The following is a 26,338-nucleotide window of genomic DNA, read 5'->3' as shown; positions in this document are numbered from 1 at the left end:
ATATCCTCCAGTGAGGATCAAAAAGAAAAAAAAAGTCCTTTTAGGTACTTGAAATGGTGACCAAATTTAAATCAGTTTAATTTCAGATCAATACCTTAAGAACAATTTTAATTTATATAAAATATACTTGAATAGAAATCAACCTTCAAAAGAAAACCACATAATGATTTCTAATTACAAAATTTATACTTTAAAAAAATATTTTGTGACCTAAACCGGTTTGGCTCAGTAGATAGTCAGTCCGTGGACTGAAGGGTCCCAGGTTCAATTCCGTCTAGAGGCATGTACCTTGGTTGCAGGTTCGATCCCTGGCCCTGGATGCAGAAAGCAACCAATCAATGTCTCTCTCTCTCTCTCACATTGATGTTTCTCTCTGTCTCTCCCCCTTCCTTCCACTCTCTCTCTTAAAAATTTGTGAAAGGCTGTATTTTAAGTTTTGCTTTTCAACAGATCTCCAATTTTGTCTTATTCCTTCTTCTCATCAGTCCTAATCTAGATGCTTTCTCTCTAGAAGTTCTGGTTAATTAGATTTCAAAATAGCACTCCACCAACTGTAATCATGCATCTAAGCTGAAATAGTATATCAAAGCAGAATTCTTTCTTTAGTTTTATAATAAAGATCACAGTTTATTAAAAAAAAGAAAAAAAAAGAAATGGCTTTGAAAACATACCGATTCATCCTTCTTGCCCTTTCTAATACTTCAAACATATGCTCTTGAAATAAATCAAGCCGCCGGTAGCGATTATTTTCAACATTCTTCCTAATTATGTCAAAAATAAGAGGAGGTTTGTTTGGAAAGCTGGGATCCACAGCAGGAATTTCTGCTAAGGAATCACTGTAGCATCTTCCCTCATCATCCTGGTGACTCATGACTGACACAAAAAGATTGTGGATAAGCTCTTGAATCAGCAAGGTAACATTTGGAACATGAGAGTCCTCATCTCCCTCCAGGTCTCTCCGAGTTTCAAGCAGGACTTTGTGTAGGACAAGAGCATCTTTGTAGATCAAAGACTCAGGTTCATTGTATGTACAGGCATTGTTAAACATCATAACGAAGTCCTCAACCATGGAGTCTATATCTTGGTATTTGTTGGCCATCATATGACTTCGAATTTTTTCCATGTCCATTGGCTTTTTAATGGTCAGGTAGTAGTCAGGCAGCTCAGATCTGGAGGGAAGTCTCAGAAATATGGCACTAAGGCGGCGACCCCTCTTATCAGTATAGTTCTTTACAGCTTCATATACTTCATTTAGTTTCTGCTGCATTGGAGTCATGTATTTTGATTTTTTAGGAGAAACACCACTCTTCCTACCTGAAAAAAGAGTTAATGTTAAATGAATAAAATGAAATAAAAGAACCTAAATTTGTATGTAGTTGGTAGAAGGGACTATTCCAAGTGATTTGTAAAACATAGTAATTATTGTATCTCTAGTGAAATATATTCTATTGCAAAAAAAGAACTGGGAAAAATTTATTGTGTTTCAATAATCATGTTTTTGGTTAGAGAGTAAATACTGTTATGTGAATATGGGAGAATAAAGAAAATGAGTAGTTATGTGGCATTCTAATTCCATTACCAGTGGAATCCTTGAGAACTGAGAGCTTCATCATGAGTAAAAGAAGAGATAGATGTTAAAACAGGACACTAAAGCCGAAACCGGTTTGGCTCAGTGGATAGAGCGTCGGCCTGCGGACTGAATGGTCCCAGGTTCGATTCCGGTCAGGGGCATGTACCTTGGTGCAGGAGGCAGCTGATCGATGTTTCTCTCTCATCGATGTTTCTAACTCTCTATCCCTCTCCCTTCCTCTCTGTAAAAAAATCAATAAAATATATTTAAAAAACAACAACAACAACAAAAAACAGGACACTAAATAAAAACCTTGTAGCTTTACATCTCAATTGAGAGTAATAGTATGAACTTATAATGTATTTTATCTTTAAATATAAAACACACACACACACACACACACACACACACACACACACACACACACACACACACACACCCTTCCTAGGTCCAATGAAAAACCTAGAAACAATGACCAACCCAGTAGTAGTATATCCTATATAGTTTTGACTGAACATATTGTAGTTTTGAAATACTGATTTCAAATACTGATGTCAGTAACTCCTTGGCAAATGGCCAATTCCCACTCTGTACAAGATGAGCCTAGAATATTTTAAAACACAAGACAGTAAAAAAAAAAAAAAAAAAAAATTATCAATGACTTCTTACCATGGCCATGTCAAAAGAACATAGCAGCCAGCCTGGGACAACATGAGCATCAATAAGGACAATAACTAAATGAGTTAAAATTCAGCAATATGTTTAAATCTAATAGTTTTTTTTAAAAAATATATTTTATTGATTTTTTTTACAGAGAGGAAGGGAGAGGGATAGAGAGCTAGAAACACCGATGAGAGAGAAACATTGATCAGCTGTCTCCTGCAAGCCCCCCACTGGGGATGTGCCCGCAACCAAGGTACATGCCCTTGACCGGAATTGAACCTGGGACCATTCAGTCCGCAAGGCCGACGCTCTATCCACCAAGCCAAACCGGCCACGGCTAAATCTAGTAGTTCTTAATGACACATAAAAATCCTATATAATAAAAGGCTAATATGCAAATTGACTGAACGGTGGAACAACTGGTCGCTATGATGCACACTGACCATCAAGTCTCTGGCAGATGCTCAACGGAGGAGCTGCCCCCTGGTCAGTGCACTCCCACAGGGGGAATGCCACTCAGCCAGAAGCCAGGCTCACCGCTGGTGAGTTGCAGCGGCGGTGGCAGGAGCCTCTCACACTTCCATGGCAGCACTAAGGATGTCCGACTGACGGCTTAGGCCCACTCCCCACAGGGAGCAAAAGGGCACCAGCCAGGCTGAGGGACTGGGCCTCTAGTGAACAAGTAACTGGGTAAATGTTGGAGATGTCAGTAAACCAATGCAGTATTCTGAAAAATGGTAAATAAAGGGGGGAGGGAGGAAAACCTAGCTTTTATCCTTTCAAAAAACAAAAACAACCAAAAACTGTACCACCCGGTAATCCAATATTGAATGAAGCAAAGTTTCTCTATATAAGTATTCCAGCTAGTAACTGAGTAAGAGATGTTAACATAAAATTATCACTACTTTTACATCTCTTTAATGAATCAATAGCTGTTAACATAATGGACAGAAACAACCAGATATCACATACCACCTGATGGAAGACAATATATCACCTCTGATGTTGGACTTTGTGTTAAAGGGAGGGGATTAGGATCAAATATAAATTTGATCAAGTCTCTGGCTCCAATTATAGGAAATACAAAGGCCAAAAGAGCATGCAAAGGAATGTGATTAGCAAAACCCGGACTGTGGGAAACTATAGTACAAATCTAAATTCTTCAACAAATAAACTGTGAAGGAAAAAATAAAAAGAGAGGTAGAGAGGAATTTACAAATTAAAAGAAGCACCATTAAAATGCAGTGTGTGTTTGTTGATGGTTTCTTTTGCTGTGTAGAAGCTTAAAGAACAAGAAAGCCCACTGCATGGGAGAACATATTTACCAATGTTATATCCAATAAGGGCCTAATTTCCAAAATTTATAGGGAACTCATACATCTTAACAAAAGGAAGATAATCCAGTCAAAAAATGGGCAAAGGACTTAAATAGGCACTTTTCGAAAGTGAACATATAGAAGGCCAAGAGACATATGAAAACACTAGAGGCCTGGTGCACGAAATTCGTACACTTGGGGCGGGGGGTCCCTCAGCCTGGCCTGCGTCCTCTTGGAGTCCGGGAGCCCTGGGGGGATGTCTGACTGACGGCTTAGTGTACCCAAACCCTCAGTCGGACATCCTTAGCATTGCCATGGAGGCGGGAGAGGCTCCCACCACTGCCGCTGTGCTCACCAGCTGTGAGCCTGGCTTCTGGCTGAGCAGCTCTCCCCTTGTGGGAGCACAGTGACCACCAGGGGGCAGCTCCGGCGTTGAGTGTCTGCCCCCTGATGGTTAGCATGCATCATGGTGACTGGACATTCTACCATTTGGTCATTTGCATATTAGCCTTTTATTATGTAGGATACACTGCAGATAAGGCCTCCTAGAACCATAAGAAATGCAAAAAATTCACTGTTAACTCATTCTCAAATTGTCCCCACTTAAAATCAAATTTCCCCCTCTGTGGGGCGTGTGCTGCACCTTGGGAACCACTGGGCTTGACACTTTTCCTCTCTGAGCTTCATTTCTGAATACATACACATATATCATGGGAATTATAATCTCTTCTCCGCCTATCTCACTGGGTTGTCATGAGGAGGTTCTGAGCTAATAAACCTAGAAATGTTTCATCAAGTAAGTGATGTCTAAACGGGAAGGGATTGTTATTTTTAAGCTCTCGGTATCCTCGCAGGTAGCAGGTGCTAATTAGGTGAGGAGGGCATGATTGTTTCCCAGGACTGTAGCTATGGAAGCTTTGCAGAGGGTTCCGCAGGCCTTGGAGGGGTGGGCTCTGGCCACCAGCCCTGTAGCGGTGGTAGTCCCTGGAGGCGCTGGCAGGGGGCAGTAACTGTCAAACCTACCCACTTGGCACCATTCTTTAAATTGTGCCATTCTTTAAATTGGCTGTTTCGCAGCTGTACCTGCTCAGGGTGGGGCTCCAATCTCCTGGAGTGGGGTGGGGGCTGGGCCAGGGCAGAGCCAGGTGGGCTAGGAGGGAGGGCTTAGCCGCGCCTCCAGTGAGGTTCAGCAAGCTTCTGCTGTGGAGACGGCAGGGTCTGACCTTGGGGGGCCACTCAGGCCTGCCCCCACATGGGTCTGGAGCTGTAGGGAAGAGTGGCATGCCCGGCCCCAGTGGAGGGGGCCTGGCAGCGGTGGGCCGCGGGCCCTCGGGGCACTGACAGGTGGTCACCGGCGTGCTATTGTTGTGGGCGCCCCTGGCGGGGTTGGCAGGGGAAGAGATTGGGAGTCGGAGGTGCGGGCTGCAGCTAGCCCTGAGGCTGGGTCTTCTCCCCATCCGGTCAGCCTCCCTATCCCCCCGGGTATGCGGGGGGCTGGGGTAAGGGGCTGAGGTAGGGTGTCCATGCAGGGGGATTGGAAGAGCTCCCTGTGGCTGCTTACTCTTCCTTCTTTGCAGTCTGGGCTCCTGTCAGGCACTCTCCTCAGACCCCCGGGAACTTGGCTCTGGCCTCCCGCCCCCTGCTGCGCATGCAGCCTCCTGCTGGTCTCCATAAATTGGTCATTACTGGGACACCGTAATGGACAATTAGCGTATTACCTCTTTATATGTATAGATGCTCAAAGAACTAATCATCTGAGAGATGCAAATCAAAATGACAATGAGATACCATCTCACACCTGCAGAATGGCTATCATCAATAAATCGACAAACAACAAGTGCTGGAGAGGATGTGGAGAAAAAGGAACCCTCACACACTGCTGGTGGGAATGCAGACTGATGCAGCCACTATGAAAAACAGTATGGAGTTTCCTCAAAAAATTAAAAATGGAACTCCCATTTGACCCAGTAATACCACTTCTAGGAATACTAGTATATCCCAAGAAATCAGAAACACCAATCAGAAAGGACATATGCACCCCTATGTTCATAGCAGCACAATTTACAATAGCTAAGATTTGAAAACAGCCTAAGTGCCCATAAAAAGACAAATGGATTAAAAAACTGTGTACATCTACACAATGGAGTACTACGCTGCTGTGAAAAAAAAAACTCTTACCATTCGTAACAGCATGGATGGAAATGAAGAGCATTATGTTAAGTGAAATAAGCCAGTCGGATAAAGATAAATTTGTGTAATATAATGAACAACATAAATTGATAAAGTAGATCCAGAGACAAAGAAGCACTGAACAGACCATCCAAACTTCAGAGGGAAGGTGTGTGTGTGGGGGGGGAGGTAAGAGATCAACCAAAGTACTTGTATGCATGTATATAAGCATAACCAATGGACAGAGACATTAGGGAGGTGAGGGCATGTGCTGGAGGGTGGGGGTGGCTAGGGATACTCAATGGGGGTAAAGGAAAAGGAGACATATGTAATACTATATGTAACTAGAGGCCCAGTGCACGAATTCATGCACGGGTGGGGTATGGCCAGCCCGGCCCCTATTGGGACGGATTGGGGCTGGGCCTGTGGGGAGGAGGAGATGGTGGAAGGTTGGTTGGCTGGCCCACCACAATCGGGGCCCAATCAGAGCCGGGCCGGCTGGGGGAAGGGGCTGTGGGCAATTGACTGGTAGGCCCCACCCCCGATTGGAGTTTGGGGGCTGATTGCAGGCAGGGCCGGCCATGGGGAGGGGCTTTGGGTGGTGAACCGGCTGGTCCTGACCCCAAATGGGGTAAGGGGTGTCAGTCGGGGGGCCAGTGGCCTGAGGGAGGGGCCATGGGTGGTTGGCTGGCCGGCCCTGCCCCTGATAGGGTGGGGGAGCCAATCTGGGGTGGGGCCAGGTGGGGGAAGGGGCTTCAGGAGGTTGGCAGGCTGGCCCCACCCCCTATTGGGGTGGGGCCAGCCTGGGGGAGGGGCTGGGGGCCGATTAGGGTGGTGGGGGCCCATAGGGGGCGGGGCTGGCCAGGGGGAGGGGCTGTGGGCCTACTGTGGTGAGGCTGGCTGATTGGGGGTGTGGCTATCGAGGGTGTTTGGCCAGCCGCCCCCCTCTTGATTGGGGAGAGTCCGATCAGGGGCAGGCTGGCAGGGGGTAAGGGCTGTGAGGTTGGCTGGCTGGCCCCACGCCCTGATTGGGCCGGTTCGCTGGCCACAGTGGGTGTCATAGTGACTGGTCATTATGGTCATTACAGTCGCTGGCTTTTTATATATATAGATACTTTGAACAATAAAGAATTTAAAAAAAAAAAAAAAGGCAACGTGTGAACCTTCTTTGTATTCTACCTCAACCAGACATTGCATTAAAATGTGATACGACACAATTGTAGAAAATTTATTATGAAGCATCCTTGACAAGCTGAAATGAAATCTAGTCAAGCCATTATAATTAAATTCCATTTGTAAGAAATAAGAGGAATAAAGGAAAAAGTTAACAAGGAAGTGAACTGACTAACCCAGAATTTGGGACTGTACAAGAAAAGTGACCTGGTTCCTAAAGAGTCAATGGTATGAGGATAAAAAAAAAAGGAGGGGAACTGCTCTAGATTATGAGCTTAGGGGCATAACAATCAAATGTAATATGTAGAACATAATTAGATCCTGATCTGAAGAAACCAACTGTAAAAATACATTTGTGAGAAAACTAGTACAAATTTGATAGGTCATTAAATGAGACCAGATACTAAGAAGCTGATACTTTTCCCGGCCGGTGTGCCTCAGTTGGCTGAGTGCCTTCCTACACATCAAGAGGTCACAGGTTCATTTCCCAGTTTGGGCACAAGTCCAGGTTGTGAGCTCCATGCCTAGGAGATAGCCCATCGATGTTTCTCTCTCTCTCCCTGTCTCCCTTCTCTCTCTAAAATCAGCAAAATTTTTTTTTTAAAAAGAAACTGATAATTTTGCTATATGTGATAATGACTTTAAGAAAATGCAGTTGACCCGTGAACACTAATTTGAACTGCAAGGATCTATTACTGATGGACTTTTTTCAATAAACATATAGTGAGCCTCCCAGGGTTTCGAATCTGCAGATTCAGTTAACCCTGGATTAAAAACAGTATTTTTGATCCTGGGATGGGAATCTGCATATGAGGGCTCACGTAAATTATATGGGAATTTTAGGCACATACCCTTAAATCCCAAGTTGTTCAAGGGTCAACTGTATCTGTATATTTTAGAGATGTTTCATTTATTTATGCATTCATTAGTTGATTCTCTATGTGCCCTGACTAGGGATCAAACCTGCAACGTTGGTGTATCAAGTCAAAGTTCTAATCAGCTGAGCTAGCTGGCCAGGCCCAGTTCTAGTTTTAAAAGGCATTGTGTCCCTAAAAAGTAGAAAAAAGTATTTCATTTCTGAAAACCTTTTGTATGCTTTTACAATTCCATGAAAAGATAACCAGAAAAAAACCATCACTTAGCAATCATACCCAAAGCTATTGTAAAATTCAGTGTACAGTCACTTCATATAAAATGTAGGATCTTATTTCCCTATTTGGCAAATATGGTCCTAAAAAATATATGACAAAACCACTATCATTTGTTGGTATTTGCTTCATTAATTATAAGTTTTAATAAAGCAGAAACGTCCTGCTTAGCCCAATGGTAGTAATTATTTTTGAGTTATTCTTTTCCCTCAAAGTTTTTAATAGCATCCACACACCACATTCAAGACAGCTAAGTTAACTTATAGATAGTACAGTGGCTGGACATCCCTACCCTCTCAAATTTTGTCTAGGAGATGTTGCTGGGATTCATTTTTAATTCTAGTAATCAGCAAACATACAAAAACCAAAATTTGCCACTACACCCATTCAGGCATCATATACAGAAAAAAATACCTATTCTGACTAACATTTACAAAATATCCATCACATTCAACAAAACACCACTGACATTATATTCTATTCCTACATGCTTTCCACAGTTTAACAGCTTAAAATATGGAAGTGAATGCATGAGAGGAAGAAAGAAACTCTATGCTGGAGTGCAAGTTCAAATACATTCACCATTAAGTATTTTTCAGTAAATCAGTACTCTATCCTTGATAGACTAAATGGAATAACAAACTGTGAGGTTGCCTTACTCAGCTTGAGTTTGGGAGAAGCCATGTCATCATCATCAGGCAGTGGTCCCAGCTCTTTCCTTTTATCTTTGAGTAACTTTTCCAGGATGTGCGCATCGTTGTACACCTATATTACATAAATATATTTACAATTATTTTCTAAAATACTTACTAATGAAGTAGAATACATATCCATAAAGAAGTTGTAAAAATACAGGTTAGAATAGTTTGGAACTAAAGAAATAAAGCTTGAGATCACCATCAAGCAACAAAATCACATCTCTGTGCGATGGGCTTAGGCTTCAATTGATTTGTTGTTTAAGCTTTCAGGGGTGATTTTAATGTGCAGACATGCATGCTAACGTTTGAGAACTACTATAGTAGAATCATTGCAAGTGACTACAGAAGTTTTAAAACATATTTACATGTGTTTTTTTCTTCATAAATCTCTTTTTCACTGGACTCTCAAAGTAGCAGACTTAGCTCAATAAAAATTAAAAATATCTAATAGTTGGAGAAAATATCTCAAACCAAATCCCAGGTTAAATGGGATTTAGCATCAGTCTGAGTTCACAGTCTGGAATCTGATCTGTGAAAAGCAACAATCCCTGCTTAGGCGCTCTCTCTGAAGAATGATTGACTGAAGGGTAGTATATCTAGCCGAGAACAAGGTCACATCCCTAATGGCCCCCCACTCCCTCCACAGAGGCTTTGTCCTCCCTATCTGCTGCCAGAGCAGAAGGACTGATGGAATGTGACCTCTTTTCCTTGGCTAAAAAAACTTCTTAAGGGTAGTTTTTTTCTCTATCAGTGGCAGACATGGCACATTAACCAATGGTACTGAGGATAGTATAAACCCCTACAACAGAGAACCATTTCTTTGCTCACAAGCATCCTACTTTATTTTATATTCAAATGTAATAGCAAAAGAAAAAAATGATTTGAAAATGTTTCTTTATTTCTGGGCGATTTAAAGTAGATAAAAGAAGTTAAAAAAGGTATCTGTACCCCATCCATGTTAACTACAGTATTATTTACAATAGGCAAGATATAGAAACAACCTAAGTATATATCTATGGATAAATGGATAAAGAAAATGTGGTACACACACACACACACACACACACACACACACAAATACTATTCTTGCCATTTGTGACAGCATGGATAGACCTTGAGGGGATTATACTAAGTGAAATAAGTCAGACAGAGAAAGACAAACACTGTATAATTTCACTTATATGTGGAATCTAGAAAACAAAATAAATGAACAAACAAAACAGAAACAAACTCATAGATACAGAGAACAGATTGGTGGTTGCCAGAGGTGGGGGTGGGCAAAATGGGTCAGCAAACTTCCAGGTATTAAATAAATAAGTCCTGGGGATGTGATGCACAGCATGGTAAATAAGGTAATAGTGTTGCCCTAACCAGTTTGACTCAGTGGATAGAGCGTCGGCCTGTGGACTGAAGGGTCCCAGGTTCGATTCCGGTCAAGGGCATGTACCTTGGTTGTGGACACATCCTCAGTAGGGGGTATGCAGGAGGCTCATCCATGTTTCTCTCTCAGTTTCTCTCTCATCGACGTTTCTAACTCTCTATCCCTCTCCCTTCCTTTCCTGTCTGTTTCTCTCTCAGTTTCTCATCCATGTTTCTCATCGACATTTCTAACTCTCTATCCCTCTCCCTTCCTTTCCTGTCTGTAAAAAAATCAATAAAATATATTAAAAATGAAATACTTAAAAAAAATAGTTAATAATGCTGTATTGCATATGTGAATGCTGCTTACAGAAAAGATCTTAAAAGTTCTTATCATAAGAAAATAAAAATTTTGAAACTATGTATAGTGACAACTGTTAAGACTTATTATGGTGATCATTTTGCAATACATGAAAATATCAAATCACTATGCTGCATACCTGAAACTAATACAATGTTACATGTCAATTATAGCTCAATAAAAAAAAATAAAGTAGCCCAGCCGGCGTGGCTTGTTGACCTATGAACCAGGAGGTCACGATTCAATTCTGGTTGTGGGCTCCGTGCAGGAGGCAGCCGATCAATGATTCTCTCTCATCATTGATGTTTCTATCTCTCTCTCCCTTCCTCTTTGAAATCAATAAAAATATAAAAAAATAAAGTACATAAAGACATAAAGTAGAAAAAATATCAAAGAGAGAAAGAAGAATATACCTTAGCTACACTGATAAAAAACTGAAAATCAAGAAAATTCATAACAAAGTCAATCATTTATAGGTGCATTGATAGGACTACTCTCATTTTATATAATCATGACATTTAATGAACTATCCTTGAAAAAGTATGGCTATTAAGGATAGTAATGATAATAAGATTTTAATGCCATTGGATTTCATTTGAGTGCTTATTTGAACAGCAGACACAGTGCTACATGCTCTTTATACACTATCTCATATAAATCCTACAACGCTGATGCATGTACTACTATTTTCCACAACTGATAGATGAGAAAAGATAAGAGGTTTAGAAAAGTAAGTTACTTACACAGGGACTGACAGAGCAGAATTCAAACCTAGGCTTACAGAGTATGAACTTTTATAATGTCTCCCATTTTAAATAATTAAGAAAAACAAAGTATTAAGCTAGTCACTGAGAAAAATAATCTAAGTTAGGCCTGGTCTCTACACCTGGTCTCTCAAAATCCATTATTTTATGAGCTCAAAAGAAAATGTGTCACCCTAGCTGGTTTGGCTCAGTGGACAGAGCGTTGGCCTGTGGACTGAAGCAGCAGTCGCCAATCTTTTGGACCTCCCGCGGACCACAGGTTGGCTACCACTGGACTGAAGGGTCCTGGGTTTGATTCCAGTCAAGGGCATATGCCTGGGTTGTGGGCTGGATTGCCAGTGTGGGGCGTGCAGGTTACAGCCGATAAATGATTCTCTCATCACTGATGTTTCTCTCTCTCTCTCCCTCTCCCTTTCTCTCTGAAATAAATAAAAATATATTAAAAAAAAAAAGAAAGAAAATGTGTCTTAGCTACATTGATAAAAAACTGATTCCTCATATGTCCTTACCTGGGAGCCCTCCTCATTATAGTGTCTGGCATTCCGGAACATCAACTTCATGTCTTCCATCATCCCCTCTTCCCCTGCATATTTGTCATTGCGGATGTTATGCTCAATTATTTTCAAGTCCATTGGCTCCAAAATGATTTTATAATAATCAGGATAGTCCTTTTTGGATGGTTTAACCATAAATAGATCGCAGAGTCTTCTGCCTGAACCTGGCTCACGAGCTTCAAGAACAACATTGAATAAGATTTTCATTCGCTGCTTTCTTATGTTCTTTTTACTGTTGAAAGGGGAGGTAGAAAAGGGGAAAATGAGAAATTCAGGTTTTTTTATACAAGGATGTACATGAAATGAAATTAATTAATCTTGCAGGTGCTTCATAATGATTATAATTTTGTTGATTATGTATGCCACAAACACAGTAAACATGCTGGAAGCTACAAGCAAGTATAAGGAAAATTTCCAAAATCATTAAAACGTAGTGACTATGGCAGGAGCAGCCAATGAACACCAGACAAACCTGTTTAGAATATTTATGAAATGCAATGCTTGAAAAAAGATCTTGTCTGACGGCCAAAAAAATAAAATAAAATCTTATTATCAATTGAAATATGTTTTTTGTTTTTAAGAATACAGCAAAAGAGAATTAAAACTACTGATTCCCTACTTAACAGTCCTCACTTAAAAAACAAAACACAAATGCACACACAAAAGCGTTCTCTCTTAAGACAACCACTCTGAACACCTGCATATCCTAATTACCAGAAAACAAAGTGAGTCCATCTGCCAGATTAGTATTTCTATAGTAGATACAAGTCTCTCTTGCATTTACCCTGTCAGGGTCAGTCCCTGCTTCCTTCCTCCAATAGCATCATTCCATAATCCCAACCTAGTATAAAGAATAAATGGTCTGTGTCACCAGAAAACTTGAAGGAATGAAAACTGACTTTGAAGCCAATAGGAGTGCCTTGGAGAAAGCCTGGCACCTTGGTCACGATGTTTATTGGCAGTCTTTCCAGGTAAGGAACAAAGGTTGCTTTTTTGAGAGATGGCAAGGAAGGAACCTCAAGACATTCTGGAAGCCTCAAGAATGTGAAGAATTCACTCAAGTCTATAGGTATTGCAATCAAACCTGATGGCTTCTTTGCCCTAACGGGCTCATTAAAGCTCAATCATGCGATTTCAGCAAAGCAGATTTTTAAAAAGCCTATACAATCTATTGCTATTCTTGTTATGTTTATGCAAACAATCAGGCCAAACTGAAACTGGATGTAATACAGTAAAGAAATAGGTCTCTAATAAAAATGAGGGTGATTTTAGGGGGAAAAATTTTACTTCAATAGACTCTAATACACAGCTGTGAATATTAGACACAAATTCAATTAATTATCTCCAAAGTTTTATTTTTCACCTATGAATTGAACTGGATCCTGAATTTTTCTAATGTTTATAAATATTTGGCTACAACCTTCCAAACTAATGTTTTATTTTTCTCCCATCCTTTTACTTGGAATTATTAGAACTAAAACTTTTTCCTTCCACTGGACCATTTGTCATAACTCTTGTTGTTCCAACTTTTGCCCCAATAATACTATGTTTTGTAACACAGTTTGTCTCCACCAGGTTACAAGCCTTACTCATCCTTAGGGACCTTTAGACACCACTGCCACCTCCTTCTGTGCTAGGCTTCATAGTCTCTGACAGCAAGATTCTCTTGGCTCTGAAGAAAAACGTCAACCCCTTTCAGCAGGAAGCTGCTACAGAAGACACCCTGCACTCCTTTTCTCTGAGATTTCAAAGCCAAGATCCGTGAGGAGGTGATGCTGTAGGCAGTTAAGACAGACACGAGCAGAGCAAGGATGGGCCAGGTAAAGAAGGTCACCAGGATGGAAAGCCCCAGGTATCTAGCAATGGACAATCAATTGTAGGGTGGGACCTCGTCCCCAGGCTGACTTTTCCCTCACTAACATATTGCTGGTCATGCAGTTTGGACCCTCTGACCATTTCTCCCTAGAGATAACATCTAGCCTCAGTTGTATTTCAGTTCCTGGCCCAGATAAACAACAAAATCAGCCAAGGCTGACATCAGGACTAGCTGCATTGAATAATCTCCCCCCTGCCCTGGTGCTGGCCAATCAATCAGTAGAGACCACGATCATGAATGGACACACCTGGAAAACTGCTGAATACTCTATTGAGACCATATCCTGGGACCTCCCCTAAATTTCCATCCTTAACCCCTGGGATATAGCAACCAGTGCACTCTCCCTCCTGGAAACATGCCCATGCCTTTCCCTTTATCTCTTTTCCTTCCTCCTGCCACCACCTCACCCCCTAGCACAGTGGTCGGCAAACTCATTAGTCAACAGAGCCAAATATCAACAGTTGAAATAACAACGATTGAAATTTCTTTTGAGAGCCGAAAACTGACTTCTGCGCATAGGCCATGAAGTTTCAATCTCATACGTGCGTGCCCGCACGTGGTATTTTGTGGAAGAGCCACACTCAAGGGGCCAAAGAGCTGCATGTGGCTCGCGAGCCGCAGTTTGCCGACCACTGCCCTAGCACATTACCATTAGCTTCCCCACTCCCAAGCTCCAAGAACCCTTCCTTTACCTTTATAACTTGTTTACTAAGCCCATTTCTTCTAGGAATTAATTTTTCTACCTCTATAATTTACTAAATAAATTTTCTCTTACAAAAAAAAAAAATAGTCTGTGGTTCATCTGAACTCTTGAGTAAATTTTCATCCTTGAGTGTCTTGTTCTCCAAATTCCGATGGTCTTAGGCGACCCTGCTAGTGGTTCTCAACCTGCGGGTCGCGACCCACAGGTTGAGACCGCTGCTGTATAGCCTAAGACCATTGGAAAACACAGATATTTATAACAGTAGCAAAATTACAATTATGAAGTAGCAACGAAAATAATTTTATGGTTGGGGGTCACCACAACATGAAGAACTGTAATAAAGGGTCACGGCATTAGGAAGGTTAAGAACCACGGCCCTAGAGCTTCAGTGGTGCCTACTGTTAAGCTAAGTAAATCCAAAGGTTCTTTCTCTTATAAGGCTTGCTATATTTCATTTTCAAGTCTTTAAGAAATAAAACCTTTCATTCATCTTTTCTAACATGTTTTCCCAGACTAGTAACATCTGACTAAAAACAAAATGAAATCAACTGATTTCAAATCTTGATGTCAACAGAAACTACTTCCAGAAAATAATCACGGCTACATTTACTGAGTACTTTCTGTATCCAAGCTCAAACATAATAACCAATCAGGTCCTCTCAGTAATCCTATATAGGTATTATCATAAACTCCTTGTTTGAAAGAGGAAATTGAAATGAGGCTCATATCAGAGATAATAAAAAAAACCCTGGGATTTAACCTGGACAGTCAGGCTCTAGAATTTGGGGTTACAATACTACTCCATGATGTCCCACATTTCTATTTCTACTACTACTTAGAGCTGTGCCATACACTATGAGTGATATAAAAGACATACAGCCTGGCTGGCATGGCTCAGTGGCTGAGCGTCGACCTATGAACAAGGAGGAGGTCACAGTTCGATTCCCAATCAGGGCACATTCCTGGATTGCGGGCTCAGTCCCCAGTGTGGAACGTGCAGGAGGCAGCCAATCAATGAGTCTCTCTAATCATTGATGTTTCTGTCTCTCACCCCCTCTCACTTCCTCTCTGAAATCAATAAAAATAAAATTAAAAAATAAAGAAATACAATCCATGGTCTTTTAAAAAAAATACTGAGAAAACTTTTCTTAAGGAAAATATTAGGAATAAGATTTTGTAGGATGGACTACACATGGTAGCAACATACAGATAAGTTTAGAATACTAACTTAAACATGGTAGGAAAATCAGATTTCTTAAAGCTATTTGGGCAATCATGAAACATTTCCATACAACTACACAACTATGTATCTTATGTAATTATTTTAGTACAATCTTCCCACATAGTTTCATTTGTTTTCAACCTGTCTGTCTTCCTGACTTAATAAATTCCTGACAGGTACAGGTGATGACTAAACGTTCTCCTTTATGACCTGTAAGAACAGAGTCTGGTGTTCTGCAAGCAACTGACACTCCATGAATGCCAGATAGCAAAGATAAAAATAAAAGCACCGCACAATGATTACTAGGACTATAACATGGCAACTCATAGGCTGTTTTAAAAATCACAAGTAACATGCAAAATAATGGATGCTTTTAAATAAATAAAATATGGACAAGATCAGAGACTAAGAAAATGTGTTCATGCTCAAAAAGCACTAACCCAATGGTAGGTGTCAACACAGACCATCATCACTTGGATTGTCAACACTGATTTTAATCCCTCCACCATCCCCAATAGGTAAAGGGCATCTGTGAAAGGGAATTAGCATCTGCTAGCTTCTGGATGCTGGCAATGCCATCATAAACTTACCCTCTACCTTTTGCTGCTGAAGCACAGCCACAATGATTGGTGAGAGGGCTTGTTGCCCCTGGCCAACCAAGCAGATTAAGGCTACTGAACTTATCTAAGTTAACTAATCCTGACTTTCTTTTACTACTATACTTCTAAACTATACTGTTTTCTTCATTCATAAAATAAACTAGCACTCAAGTAAGAACCATTATTTCACATGCTTAAGACTTCACTTTTCACCTAAACAATACTACTGACCATGCCACAGCTTACACTTCTAAAAATGTTTATTCATAAAAAAAGACTGCACACCTGGATAGCCTCCTGAGACCCAACATCTCACTGTCAAGAGTGTTCCTGGGAAAGCAGAAACAAACGTTACATGTGAAGAGAAAATAAGCAATATCGGAGGGTTATGTATAAACCAAATACGGTTGAGAAAAAAAGGATTTATTCAATCCAAAAGATAAAGGATATAAGAACACTTGGGACATTTCAACATGGAAGACAGCAGGTAGATTTTTGGATAGAGGGCTGAGGGAGAAGAATGCACTCCCACAATGAAGGGAACACATCACATTAATTTTTCTCAGACTCATTAATATTAAAAAAATAAGGCAAAGATAGAATTATACTTGGAAAATGTGGTCCTGACTTCCCTGGACAAGCTTAACTTAAATTCCTAGGCTACCGTGTTTGCCTGAATTTTGGAGAAGTATATTTTTTATTCCCAAATCCTCTTAACATAACTATCTTCTAAATTAGTAAGCCTTTTGGAAGGCACAATAATTACATTATTTCCTTTGTCATAGTCTAAAGTACAGGACTTCTCTCAAACTCTTAACGTCCACTCATGCCTATTATTTCATAACTGGGTAGGCTCTTTTACTGCTTTAGCTATGATTTATATTTGTTGTTCACTTATATCTGTTTTTCACGTTGTTATACAAAACACTTTCTAGGAACTCTGTTCATAAAGGGACTTTTGGTTTGAAGTGAAATTTTATTATTTCAAGAATTTAATGCTCAGTTTTCTTTTTACAGCAGGTTTTAGAGTAATATCTTTCATTTAATCAACTTGGGTTGTCCCACAGATTACCTAATTTTTAAGTATCTGGCCTGGGCTAATGCATCCGTGGAACTGTATTTGTGTGTGTGTGTGTTTTTAAACACTTAACTAGTTTACAATCTCTCTTTTCATTCAGTGTTGGCACTAACTGTACCATCACTTTTGCCTCCATTACCTTCTTTTGCTTGGGAAGTGTTTATCTTTGGTGACTGATCTGGAAAACACAGGTGATGCTGTAGTAGAGTTATATAATTACACTCAAAGATGTTCTTGATTTGATGTCTCTGATCTGCTTTCACATTTTTCCTCCGTTGTCCCTGGTATAACAAGGAATTAAGAACTTGGAAGGATGAAATTCATAGGCCAGTAATGGAGGAGACTCACATCTCAGGGTACACCAATCAATTTAGTTACCATGACATAGACTAGCAAACAAAGTTATTTTTCAAGCTAAAAAAAGTTTTCTTATTTTATAAGAGGGTAATACAGGACAGCTTCTCTTTCCTTAACCATTTTTTTAATCCCTTCATCTTAGTGGATCTCTTAATGTATGAACAGAATTGTATCAACAGTTACTAAAGACTAGCTTATTCCTTGTCTAAGGTATCCTCCTTGGATTGATTGCTGGTAAAAAGATGGTGAGAGAGTTAAGGCTGAGGGGGAATATAGTGTTCCACAAAGATCAAGCCAGAGAAACTCCATGTGGGAAGCACAGACAAAAGAGATGGCCTTGCATGATTCTTTATAGAAGTCCAGCTCCAGAATTTCACAGTAAGGTCCCCTTCCATGAAACCCATGAGAGAAAGAAAGAGTTAGGGAAGTTAAGAGAAAGGTTAGAAAAAAAAGAAAGCCAAATATCTAAAATATTGTCTACTTGTTCGTTTTTGGTAGAATCTTTTTGGAAAGTGAAAGACAGCTTAATAGTTTATGAACTAAAAGAAGTTATGACTTGGAATTTTACAATCTGACATCCTTAAAATGGCAAATAAAAATCAGATTAACAAGGAAAAACAAAGGGGCAATAGTAATGACTTACTTCACTGCAGTGATAGCACTAAATTTTTTATAATTTACCATGAAAACTTACCTAAATTAAAGTAGCACTATTAAAACAATATAATGCAGACCACAAAAAGAACATGTTTCGCCAACCTATATAAGTAGTTGTCATTTTTATTTATATCATCTAAAAGCAATTTGGTACTTGCACAAAAGAAGTGCAATTATATAGTTCTAAAAGAATACATGTTATAAAATATTTAAATCTTATAAGAGAATTCATATTTAATAGCTTAAAAAACATTTTTCTGTACTTATCTAAGACAAAATAAATAGAAACTGAGAAGATGTCTTCAGTTATGAGAAAAGTATATATACCTTTTTCTTTTGGCACTACCAGTATCAGAGGTGGCTGAGGAAATCATGCTGTCTTCATCCTCAATGTCATCTCTCCTGGCAAGCTCCTTCTTCTTTGCCTAAAACAGAGCAGATCCCAGGAGTCAAGCTCACTAGAATATATGAATATTAAAGAGCTAGACATATCAGATTCACCCAGAGAGATAGAACCACACGTAGGATTCGCAAAATTAAAGTCATTAAACATTTACAATAACCCAATTTAACAAAAGCCTGCATGATAAAAAAAAGGTTAGAAAATGGATCCAGAGTGTTTGGGAATCAACACTACCTGAATTTAATACTAAAAAGAGCACTGACTTGTTAAAAGCACTGAGGCAAGTTAAGTTATAGAGGCACCCAGCTCTGGTGGCCATATTTAATTTACATAAAGCCAACTCAAAGATGGCCTTTAGTACCCTTGACTTCTTAAGCAACAGTGTGGCTAAGAAAAAAATTGATGTGAGAAGTGAAAGAAGATCTACTTTTCAACACATGCATTTTTAAAGACCTTCTGTCAAACACAGCTGAAAGTCAAACCACAGTAGACTTTAAGGAATACATATGAAGTACTGAAAAGGAAATACTTGAAATCCACAGCACTGATCATAGTGTTGACCATACAAAATGAAGATTCTTTAGGTTATCTAAAATTGCTTTTGCTGATCCTCAGAGACAAATTCCTGCCACTTCTACTCACAAAGCTAACCCAGTCTCAACTATAATTTCTATTCTACATGGTCCTGATGATGCTAAAAAAAAATATTCAGCAGTACATTTTGTTGAAATAAATGATGTGATCTTGCTGGAGAAAATCAAACATCTTTAAAAAACATTTTCAAAATGTATAAAATTATTTCAGTTATACTTGCAACAACTTAGCAAAACAAAGATATCATACCTGCATGACTTGCTGCAATTTTAGAACTCGCTTGTATATGGCTGAATTGGGAACATTATAGCGTTTGGCATTTTCAAACATTAAATTCAAATCACACTCCAAATGATCCAAAGTTTCATATTCTTGGTTCTTTAGCTTTGTTCTGTGGAAGACAAACATATGGCTAGAATTTTCCATTATGAAAATTATGAAACATCCTTCCTCAAAGTTTAGTGCAGAAATTCTAAGCACTGGATGGTATCTTTACTGGTTATACTGATCAGAGGTCTGAAAATGACATTTTCAAGATATAAAGTGAGGAGGCAAAAGTACCATTATATTTAGGCAATATGACAATTTAACTAAAAATCCAAAAGAATAAGCTAGAACACTGTAAGATGTAATCAGAGGGCCTAGTAAGGTGGTCCATTACAAAGCAAATATACTAGCAAAAATCCTAATGGGAAAATTCTATTAGTGACTAACATGCAAACCTTAGAAAAATTAGGAAGGTTTAAATGACCTTAATGAAGAATCATGGCAATCTACCCATTTCTGAAAATCAGAGACCATTCCAGTTCATGAAAGTTAAAGCAGAGAAAGTACTGGCAATGCCATGAAGAAACATTTAGAATAACCTTTTCTTTCCCCAGGAGTATTAAATATGGACAATGAAGATTGGTCTTAATATGGTAAATGAGAGACAGAAATATTCCAACACAAACATTTGCAACTAAAATTTAAGTTTGTAATTTACTTAAAAATCTTAAGAATCCTGATATTTCTCTGAGACACTATGGCTGTTTCTAATACCAACTCTCATAAAGTCCCTGTATACTTTGTACCAAGTGAAGAGTCATGGTTTGCCTAACTCTATATATATGAATTTAGACAGGATAGACTTTTCAACCTTTTGATTATAGCACTTGTATGCTATTCATCGAAGTCACATACCTGGGTTGCAGGTTCAAAATAGTATTAAGAACGACAATATGTGTAAATAGCTTTACAGAATAACTGCATAAATTCCACACTTTCCTCTTAGAATTACATCTATTCTGCATGTAAATTTTACTTAAAATTTACCAAAATCATATGCAGACTCCATGTACTACTTAAAGAGTTATGAATGTTAGAGGACATCTTTGGGATGAAGCAAAAAACAACTAAGCACAAACTCAGCTATCAGTACCAGCTATGTAGCTAGTACCCAGAGTTTCAATTACAGTCTCAGACTTATTTCTGCCAACTCCAAGGATAATGTGCTGGGAATTCTCAACACCCACGAAGAACAGAGAACCCAAGTTTGTAAATGACAATCCACAATAAATCTGAAGTTACTTATCAGAATGAAGTTAATCAAGAACATAATGGATGGAGCCATGCTGTCTAGCTTCTGCCCACTCTTCCATTTTTAAAAAAATATATTTTTATTGATTTCAGAGAGGAAAGGAGAGGGAGCAAGATAGAAACATCAATGATGAGAGAGAATCACCTACCAGCTGCTTCCCGCATGTGCCCCCACTGGGGATCTAGCCCGCAACCTGGGTATGTGCCCTGACTGGGAAGTGAACCATGACCTCCTGGTTCATAGGTAGATACTCAACCACTGAGCCACACTAGCCTGGCCACTCTTCCATTTTTGTTGCTTTTGATGACACTCAACTATCTTCTTTCTGCCAACAAATCTTACTAGGACTGTGTTGTACAATATAGTGGCCACTGGTCACATATGGCTATTTAAATCAAAATTAAATTTAAAAGCTAGTTCCTTAGTTTCAGTAGCCACATTACAAGTGCTCACCAGTCACATGTAACTAGTGGCTACCATACTGGACAGCACAGCTCTAGATTTCCCTTTTGGCTGTCGTAGACCACAATGGAAGGTAGCCCAGCTCCTGTGAGGCACCACTAGGCAGTCTTTCCTTGGAAAGAAGGCAAATTAGACATCTTAAAAGTTGATCCTTCACCCTGACTGTTTTGGCTCAGTGGATAGAGCGTCGGCCTTTGGACTCAAGGGTCACAGGTTCGATTCTGGTCAAGGGCATGTACCTTGGTTTCGGGCACATCCCCAGTAGGGGGTGTGCAGGAGGCAGCTGATCAATGTTTCTCTCATATCGATGTTTCTAACTCTCTCTCCCTATCCCTTCCTCTCTGTAAAAAATCAATAAAATATATATTAAAAAAAAAAGTTGATCCTTCAGAACACTAGTGTACTACCATATAGGCCTCAGCCACGTCTCTATTCCTCACACTCCCCTACCTGTGTGCCAGATAACTACCAGAGTAAAGTTTAAAATAAATGAAAAATTATTGTAGATTATTGACTTGACAAAATAAGGTTTATATTAAAAAATTCTAACTTGAGAGAAAGTTGTAGGCAGGTGAATGAGCTGGCTGCAGATGTGTCTTCTTCTGAACTAAATTAATTAGACTATCTGAATTAAAAAAGACAGTAGGATAAGATAATAATGACAAAAACCGTTCAATTAAAAGAGACTCTCTCAACATCTACAAGACCATCTTTTCTAAGGTGAAGAGTATAAACCACAAACTTCCAGGCTATTTTCTTATGAATGGCAGCCTTAATTTCCATGTTATTTTAAGAGGGTCAAATTAGCTGATTTTCTGTATTATACTTGTGTACAAAACCTCCAAAGTTTGGATTAAATAAAAACACCATAAATCTTTCTGATGAAATGATAAAAATAAAAGTCACAAAAGCAAAACCATAAAACATGCTTGTTTAAACAACCTTATTTCCTAGAATCCAGTGAATACAAGAAGTTTAATTGCTACTATTTTTTTAATATATATATTTTTTATTGATTTCAGAGAGGAAGAGAGATGGGGAGAGAGATAGAAACATCAATAATGAGAGAGAATCATTGATTGGCTGCCTCCTGCATGCTTCTCACTGGGGATGGAGCCTGCAACCTGGGCATGTGCCCTTGACTGGAATCGAACCAGGGACCCTTCAGTCTGCAGGCCAATGCTCTATCCACTGAGCCAAACCGGCTAGGGCTAATTGCTACTATTTGGAAGGTTAATTATCTGCCACGTAAACAACATGTTAATACCAGCTTAATCTTATCTTGCCCAGTTAAGATACTTTACCTGCTTCGTGCCTCTACCTGGGTATATTGCAAAACCTAACCTACATGTGGAAGTTCTAAAACATCATATTTTATATTACTTATTTCCTACTATTTTTTATGAAACTGTGGTGGTTTAAGTATTATCTGGCTGAATTCCCAATAATCACTTTAACATTGTCTAAACAAAAAAGGGAACCAAGATGAACCATCTTTCAGTTATTGTTTCAGCTGATGAATTCTCTAAGAGCTGTCTAAACTTATTCTGAGGGGAGAGGGGTTCAACTTAGATATATACTTTAGAGATAAATTGTTGTAATTAAAATATCAATAGAAGATATAGAAAAATTTATGTACTTTGTTCAGTTATAAAAAAATGAAGTTAAATTTTGAGCTGCATGACTTTTTATAATCTATAATCTGACACATAAAATGTCTAGCTGGAATGCCTTTCATCAATTTGCATCTTGACTATTGCAGTACAAAGAATATCACTTGTATTTAATCAAATTTATTTCTCACAATAGGAATGATATTCAAGCATACTCTAGACATATGAAAAACATTTTCACCTTTAATATCCTTTTCCATTTAAAAAAGGAAGATATATGTGCAGTCCTGGCTTGTGTGTTCAGTGGTTAGAGCACCAGCCCACGCACCAAAGGGGTGCAGGTTTGATTCCCAGTCAAGGGCACATACCTGGGTTGCAGGTTCAAACCCCAGCCCCAGGTTGGGGCACATGCAGGAGGATGTGTCTCTCTCACATCTCTGTTTCTCTCTTTCTCTCCCTCCCTCCCTCTCTCTCTCATTCACTCTTTCTCTCTCTCTCTCTCTCCCTCCCCTTCCCTCTCCTCCCTCCCTCCCTTCCACTCTCTAAATATCAATGGAAAAAATATCCTCAGGTGAGGATTAACAACAACAACAACAAAAAAGATTTATGTGCAGGCTCAACCACAAGAAAATAAATTTATACCAAGTGATGTACAAGACATTTTACCTGATCTGTTGTAGTGATATGGGCATTTTAATTTGCTGATAATAATCAGGGTATTTTTTCTTTGAAGGCAAATGGAAAAAAGGTTCAGCTATTAGCTGCCCTTGGTTATTCCGACAGCTCCTAACTGTGTCATAAAGCTGATAAAAAGGATTTGAAACATCCATAAACGAAGTAATGCTCTCTGCTTCCGACTCTCCTTCTTCATAACGTGCAGCTTGAAAGACAAAAAAATGTATTTATAAGGAAAAGAAGCATACTTTGAAAAGCTCTTTTAACAACCTTCCAGGTTAAGCTATATGTTTGAGAATACTTATTTTAAAAGAATAAGCTCTACCCTTCACTAAAGATGTTAGTAATGCTCAGTGTAACTGTATGATTACTTAGAGAAATGTTATACAGAAATAGAGTAGAATGTTACCTAGTAAATTTGCTATTTTTAAAAGGTTACAAAACAAACAAAAGGTTACAAAGTAATTTATCTTTTTAAATGTGCCTTCCTCAGAGACTCCTTGCTTTGTAAGTTTGCCCAAGAAAAGGAACAAGTAGCCTTTAATGGTTCTCAGAGATGAAATGTAAAAGCTAAAACTATAAAATTCTTAGAAGAAAATATAGGTGTAAATCTTCCTGGCCACTGGCAACTACTTTGTTTTTCTTAATAGCTGAAGTGACTAAATAATAATCCTTTTGTGACAACAATACTATTAGAAAAAAGGCAATAAATACTTTTAAAAAATTTTGTAAATGGTGTGGTTTTCCCTCAATTTGTTATGTTACTATAAGATTAAGTTAACCAAATGTTAGAAGGAAACGTAAACATAAAACGTGTGTCACTTTTATAGTCAGCAAAAAAAACCTAATGAAAAGAGCAATTTTCTTTCAATTTTTTATGACAAGGCTTAGTTTAAATTTAAAAAATTTAATTCTGTAGATAAGTATCAAAAAGTTAAATTCATACTCTAATAAGTAGTTTACAGTAATTATGAAATTTTTATAGATTTAGTACAAAATAATACACAGCTGGAAAAATCTGTTATAAAATCAAAAGATATGCCAGAATAACTTTATGAAACAAATTTTATCTCTACATATAAAAAAACAACAACAATAAAATGAAAAATATTATATCATACTTAAGAGAAAGACTGACAATGACATCAAATATATCTCTACTAGAGGCCCGGTGCACGAGATTCATGCAGTGGTGGAGGGTAAGTGGGGGGGGTCCCTCAGCTGGGCCTGTGCCCTCTTCCAGGACCCCTCACTCCTTACCCCGCCTTCAGCAGAGGCTGGAGAGGCTCCCGCCACTGCCACTCTGGTCTCGCCAGCTGTGAGCCCTGCTTCTGGCTGAGTGGTGCTCCCACTGTGTGAGCACACTGACCAACAGAAGGCAGATCCTGCGTTGAGAGTCTGTCCCCTTGTGGTCAGTGCGCGTCATAGCGACCCATCGTTTTGCCGTTTGGGCGATTTGCATTTTATATGGGACTAGAGGCCCGGTGCACGAAATTCGTGCACGGGGGGGGGGGGGGGGTCGGTGTGTGTCCCTCAGCCCAGCATGCACCCTCTCCAATCTGGGACCCCTCGAGGGATGTCCGACTGCCCCTTTAGGCCTGATCCCACTAAACGGGCAGTCAGACATCCCTATCACAATCCAGGACTGCTGGCTCCCAACTGCTCGCCTGCCTGCCTTCCTGATTGCCCCCAACCGCTTCTGCCTGCCAGCCTGATCACCATCTAACCACTCCCCTGCCAGCCTGATTGATGCCTAACTGCTCCCCTGCCAGCCTGTTTGCCCCCAACTGCCCTCCCTTGCAGGCCTGTCCCTCCCAACTGCCCTCCCCTGATGCCTGATCGCCCACAACTGCCCTCCCTTGAAGGCCTGGTCCCTCCCAACTGCCCTCCCCTGCAGGCCTGGTCTCCCCCAACTGCCCTCCCCTGCAGGCCTGGTCTCCCCCAACTGCCCTCCCCTGCAGGCCTGGTCTCCCCCAACTGCTCTCCCCTGTAGGCCTGGGTCCCCCCCCAACTGCCCTTCCCTGCAGGCCTGGTCACCCCTAACTGCCCTCCCCGGCAGGCCGGGTCACTCCTAAATGCCCTTCCCTGCAGCCCTGGTCCCCCCCAACTGCTCTCCCCTGCAGGCCTGGGTTCCTCCCAACTGCCTTTCCCTGCAGTCCTGGTTGCCCCCAACTTCCCTCCTCTGCCAGCCGGGTCACCCCTAACTGCCCTTCCCTGCAGGCCTGGTCGCCCCAACTTCCCTCCTCTGTTGGCTTGGTCACCCCTAACTGCCCTCCCCTACTGGCCTGATCTCCCACAACTGCCCTCCCTTGCAGGCCTGGTCCCTCCCAACTGCCCTCCCCTGCTGGCCATCTTGTGGTGGCCATCTTGTGTCCACATGGGGGCAGGATCTTTGACCACATGGGGGCAACCATCTTGTGTGTTGGAGTGATGGTCAATCTGCATATTACTCTTTTATTAGATAGGATAGAGGCCTGGTGCACCGGTGGGGGCCAGCTGGTTTGCCCTGAAGGGTGTCCCAGATCAGGGTGGGGGTTCCCTTGGGGCGTGGGGCGGCCTGGACAAGGGGCCTGTGGTGGTTTGCAGGCCGGTCATGCCCCCTGGTGACCCAAGCGGAGGCCCTGGTATCTGGGGTTTATTTATCTTCTACAATTGAAACTTTGTAGCCTGGAGTGGAGCCAAGCCTTCTGCTTGCTCCGTGGTGGCAGCCATTTCTTTTGGAATTCATGTATCTTCTATTAATTG

General features: G+C 40.3%; 1 protein-coding gene across 1 annotated transcript in view; it reads right to left on the bottom strand.

Annotated features, from left to right (window-relative positions):
* PBRM1 (polybromo 1) overlaps positions 1-26,338 on the bottom strand; it is a 127,705-nt gene that overhangs the window by 56,607 nt on the left and 44,760 nt on the right. The window contains exons 13-19 of the mRNA XM_080674492.1: positions 23,585-23,798; positions 19,514-19,655; positions 18,595-18,692; positions 16,461-16,505; positions 11,731-12,007; positions 8,699-8,804; positions 672-1,314 (exon numbers count right to left, since the gene is read on the bottom strand). Coding sequence (XP_080530618.1) covers positions 672-1,314; positions 8,699-8,804; positions 11,731-12,007; positions 16,461-16,505; positions 18,595-18,692; positions 19,514-19,655; positions 23,585-23,798 — 1,525 coding nt within the window. The remainder of the gene's footprint in view (positions 1-671; positions 1,315-8,698; positions 8,805-11,730; positions 12,008-16,460; positions 16,506-18,594; positions 18,693-19,513; positions 19,656-23,584; positions 23,799-26,338) is intronic.

This window comes from Plecotus auritus, assembly GCF_963455305.1.
Source record: "Plecotus auritus genome assembly, chromosome: 6".
Taxonomy (NCBI): domain Eukaryota; kingdom Metazoa; phylum Chordata; class Mammalia; order Chiroptera; family Vespertilionidae; genus Plecotus; species Plecotus auritus.
The sequence above is the reverse complement of the archived record's forward strand: the minus strand, read 5'-3'. Positions and strand labels throughout refer to the sequence as shown.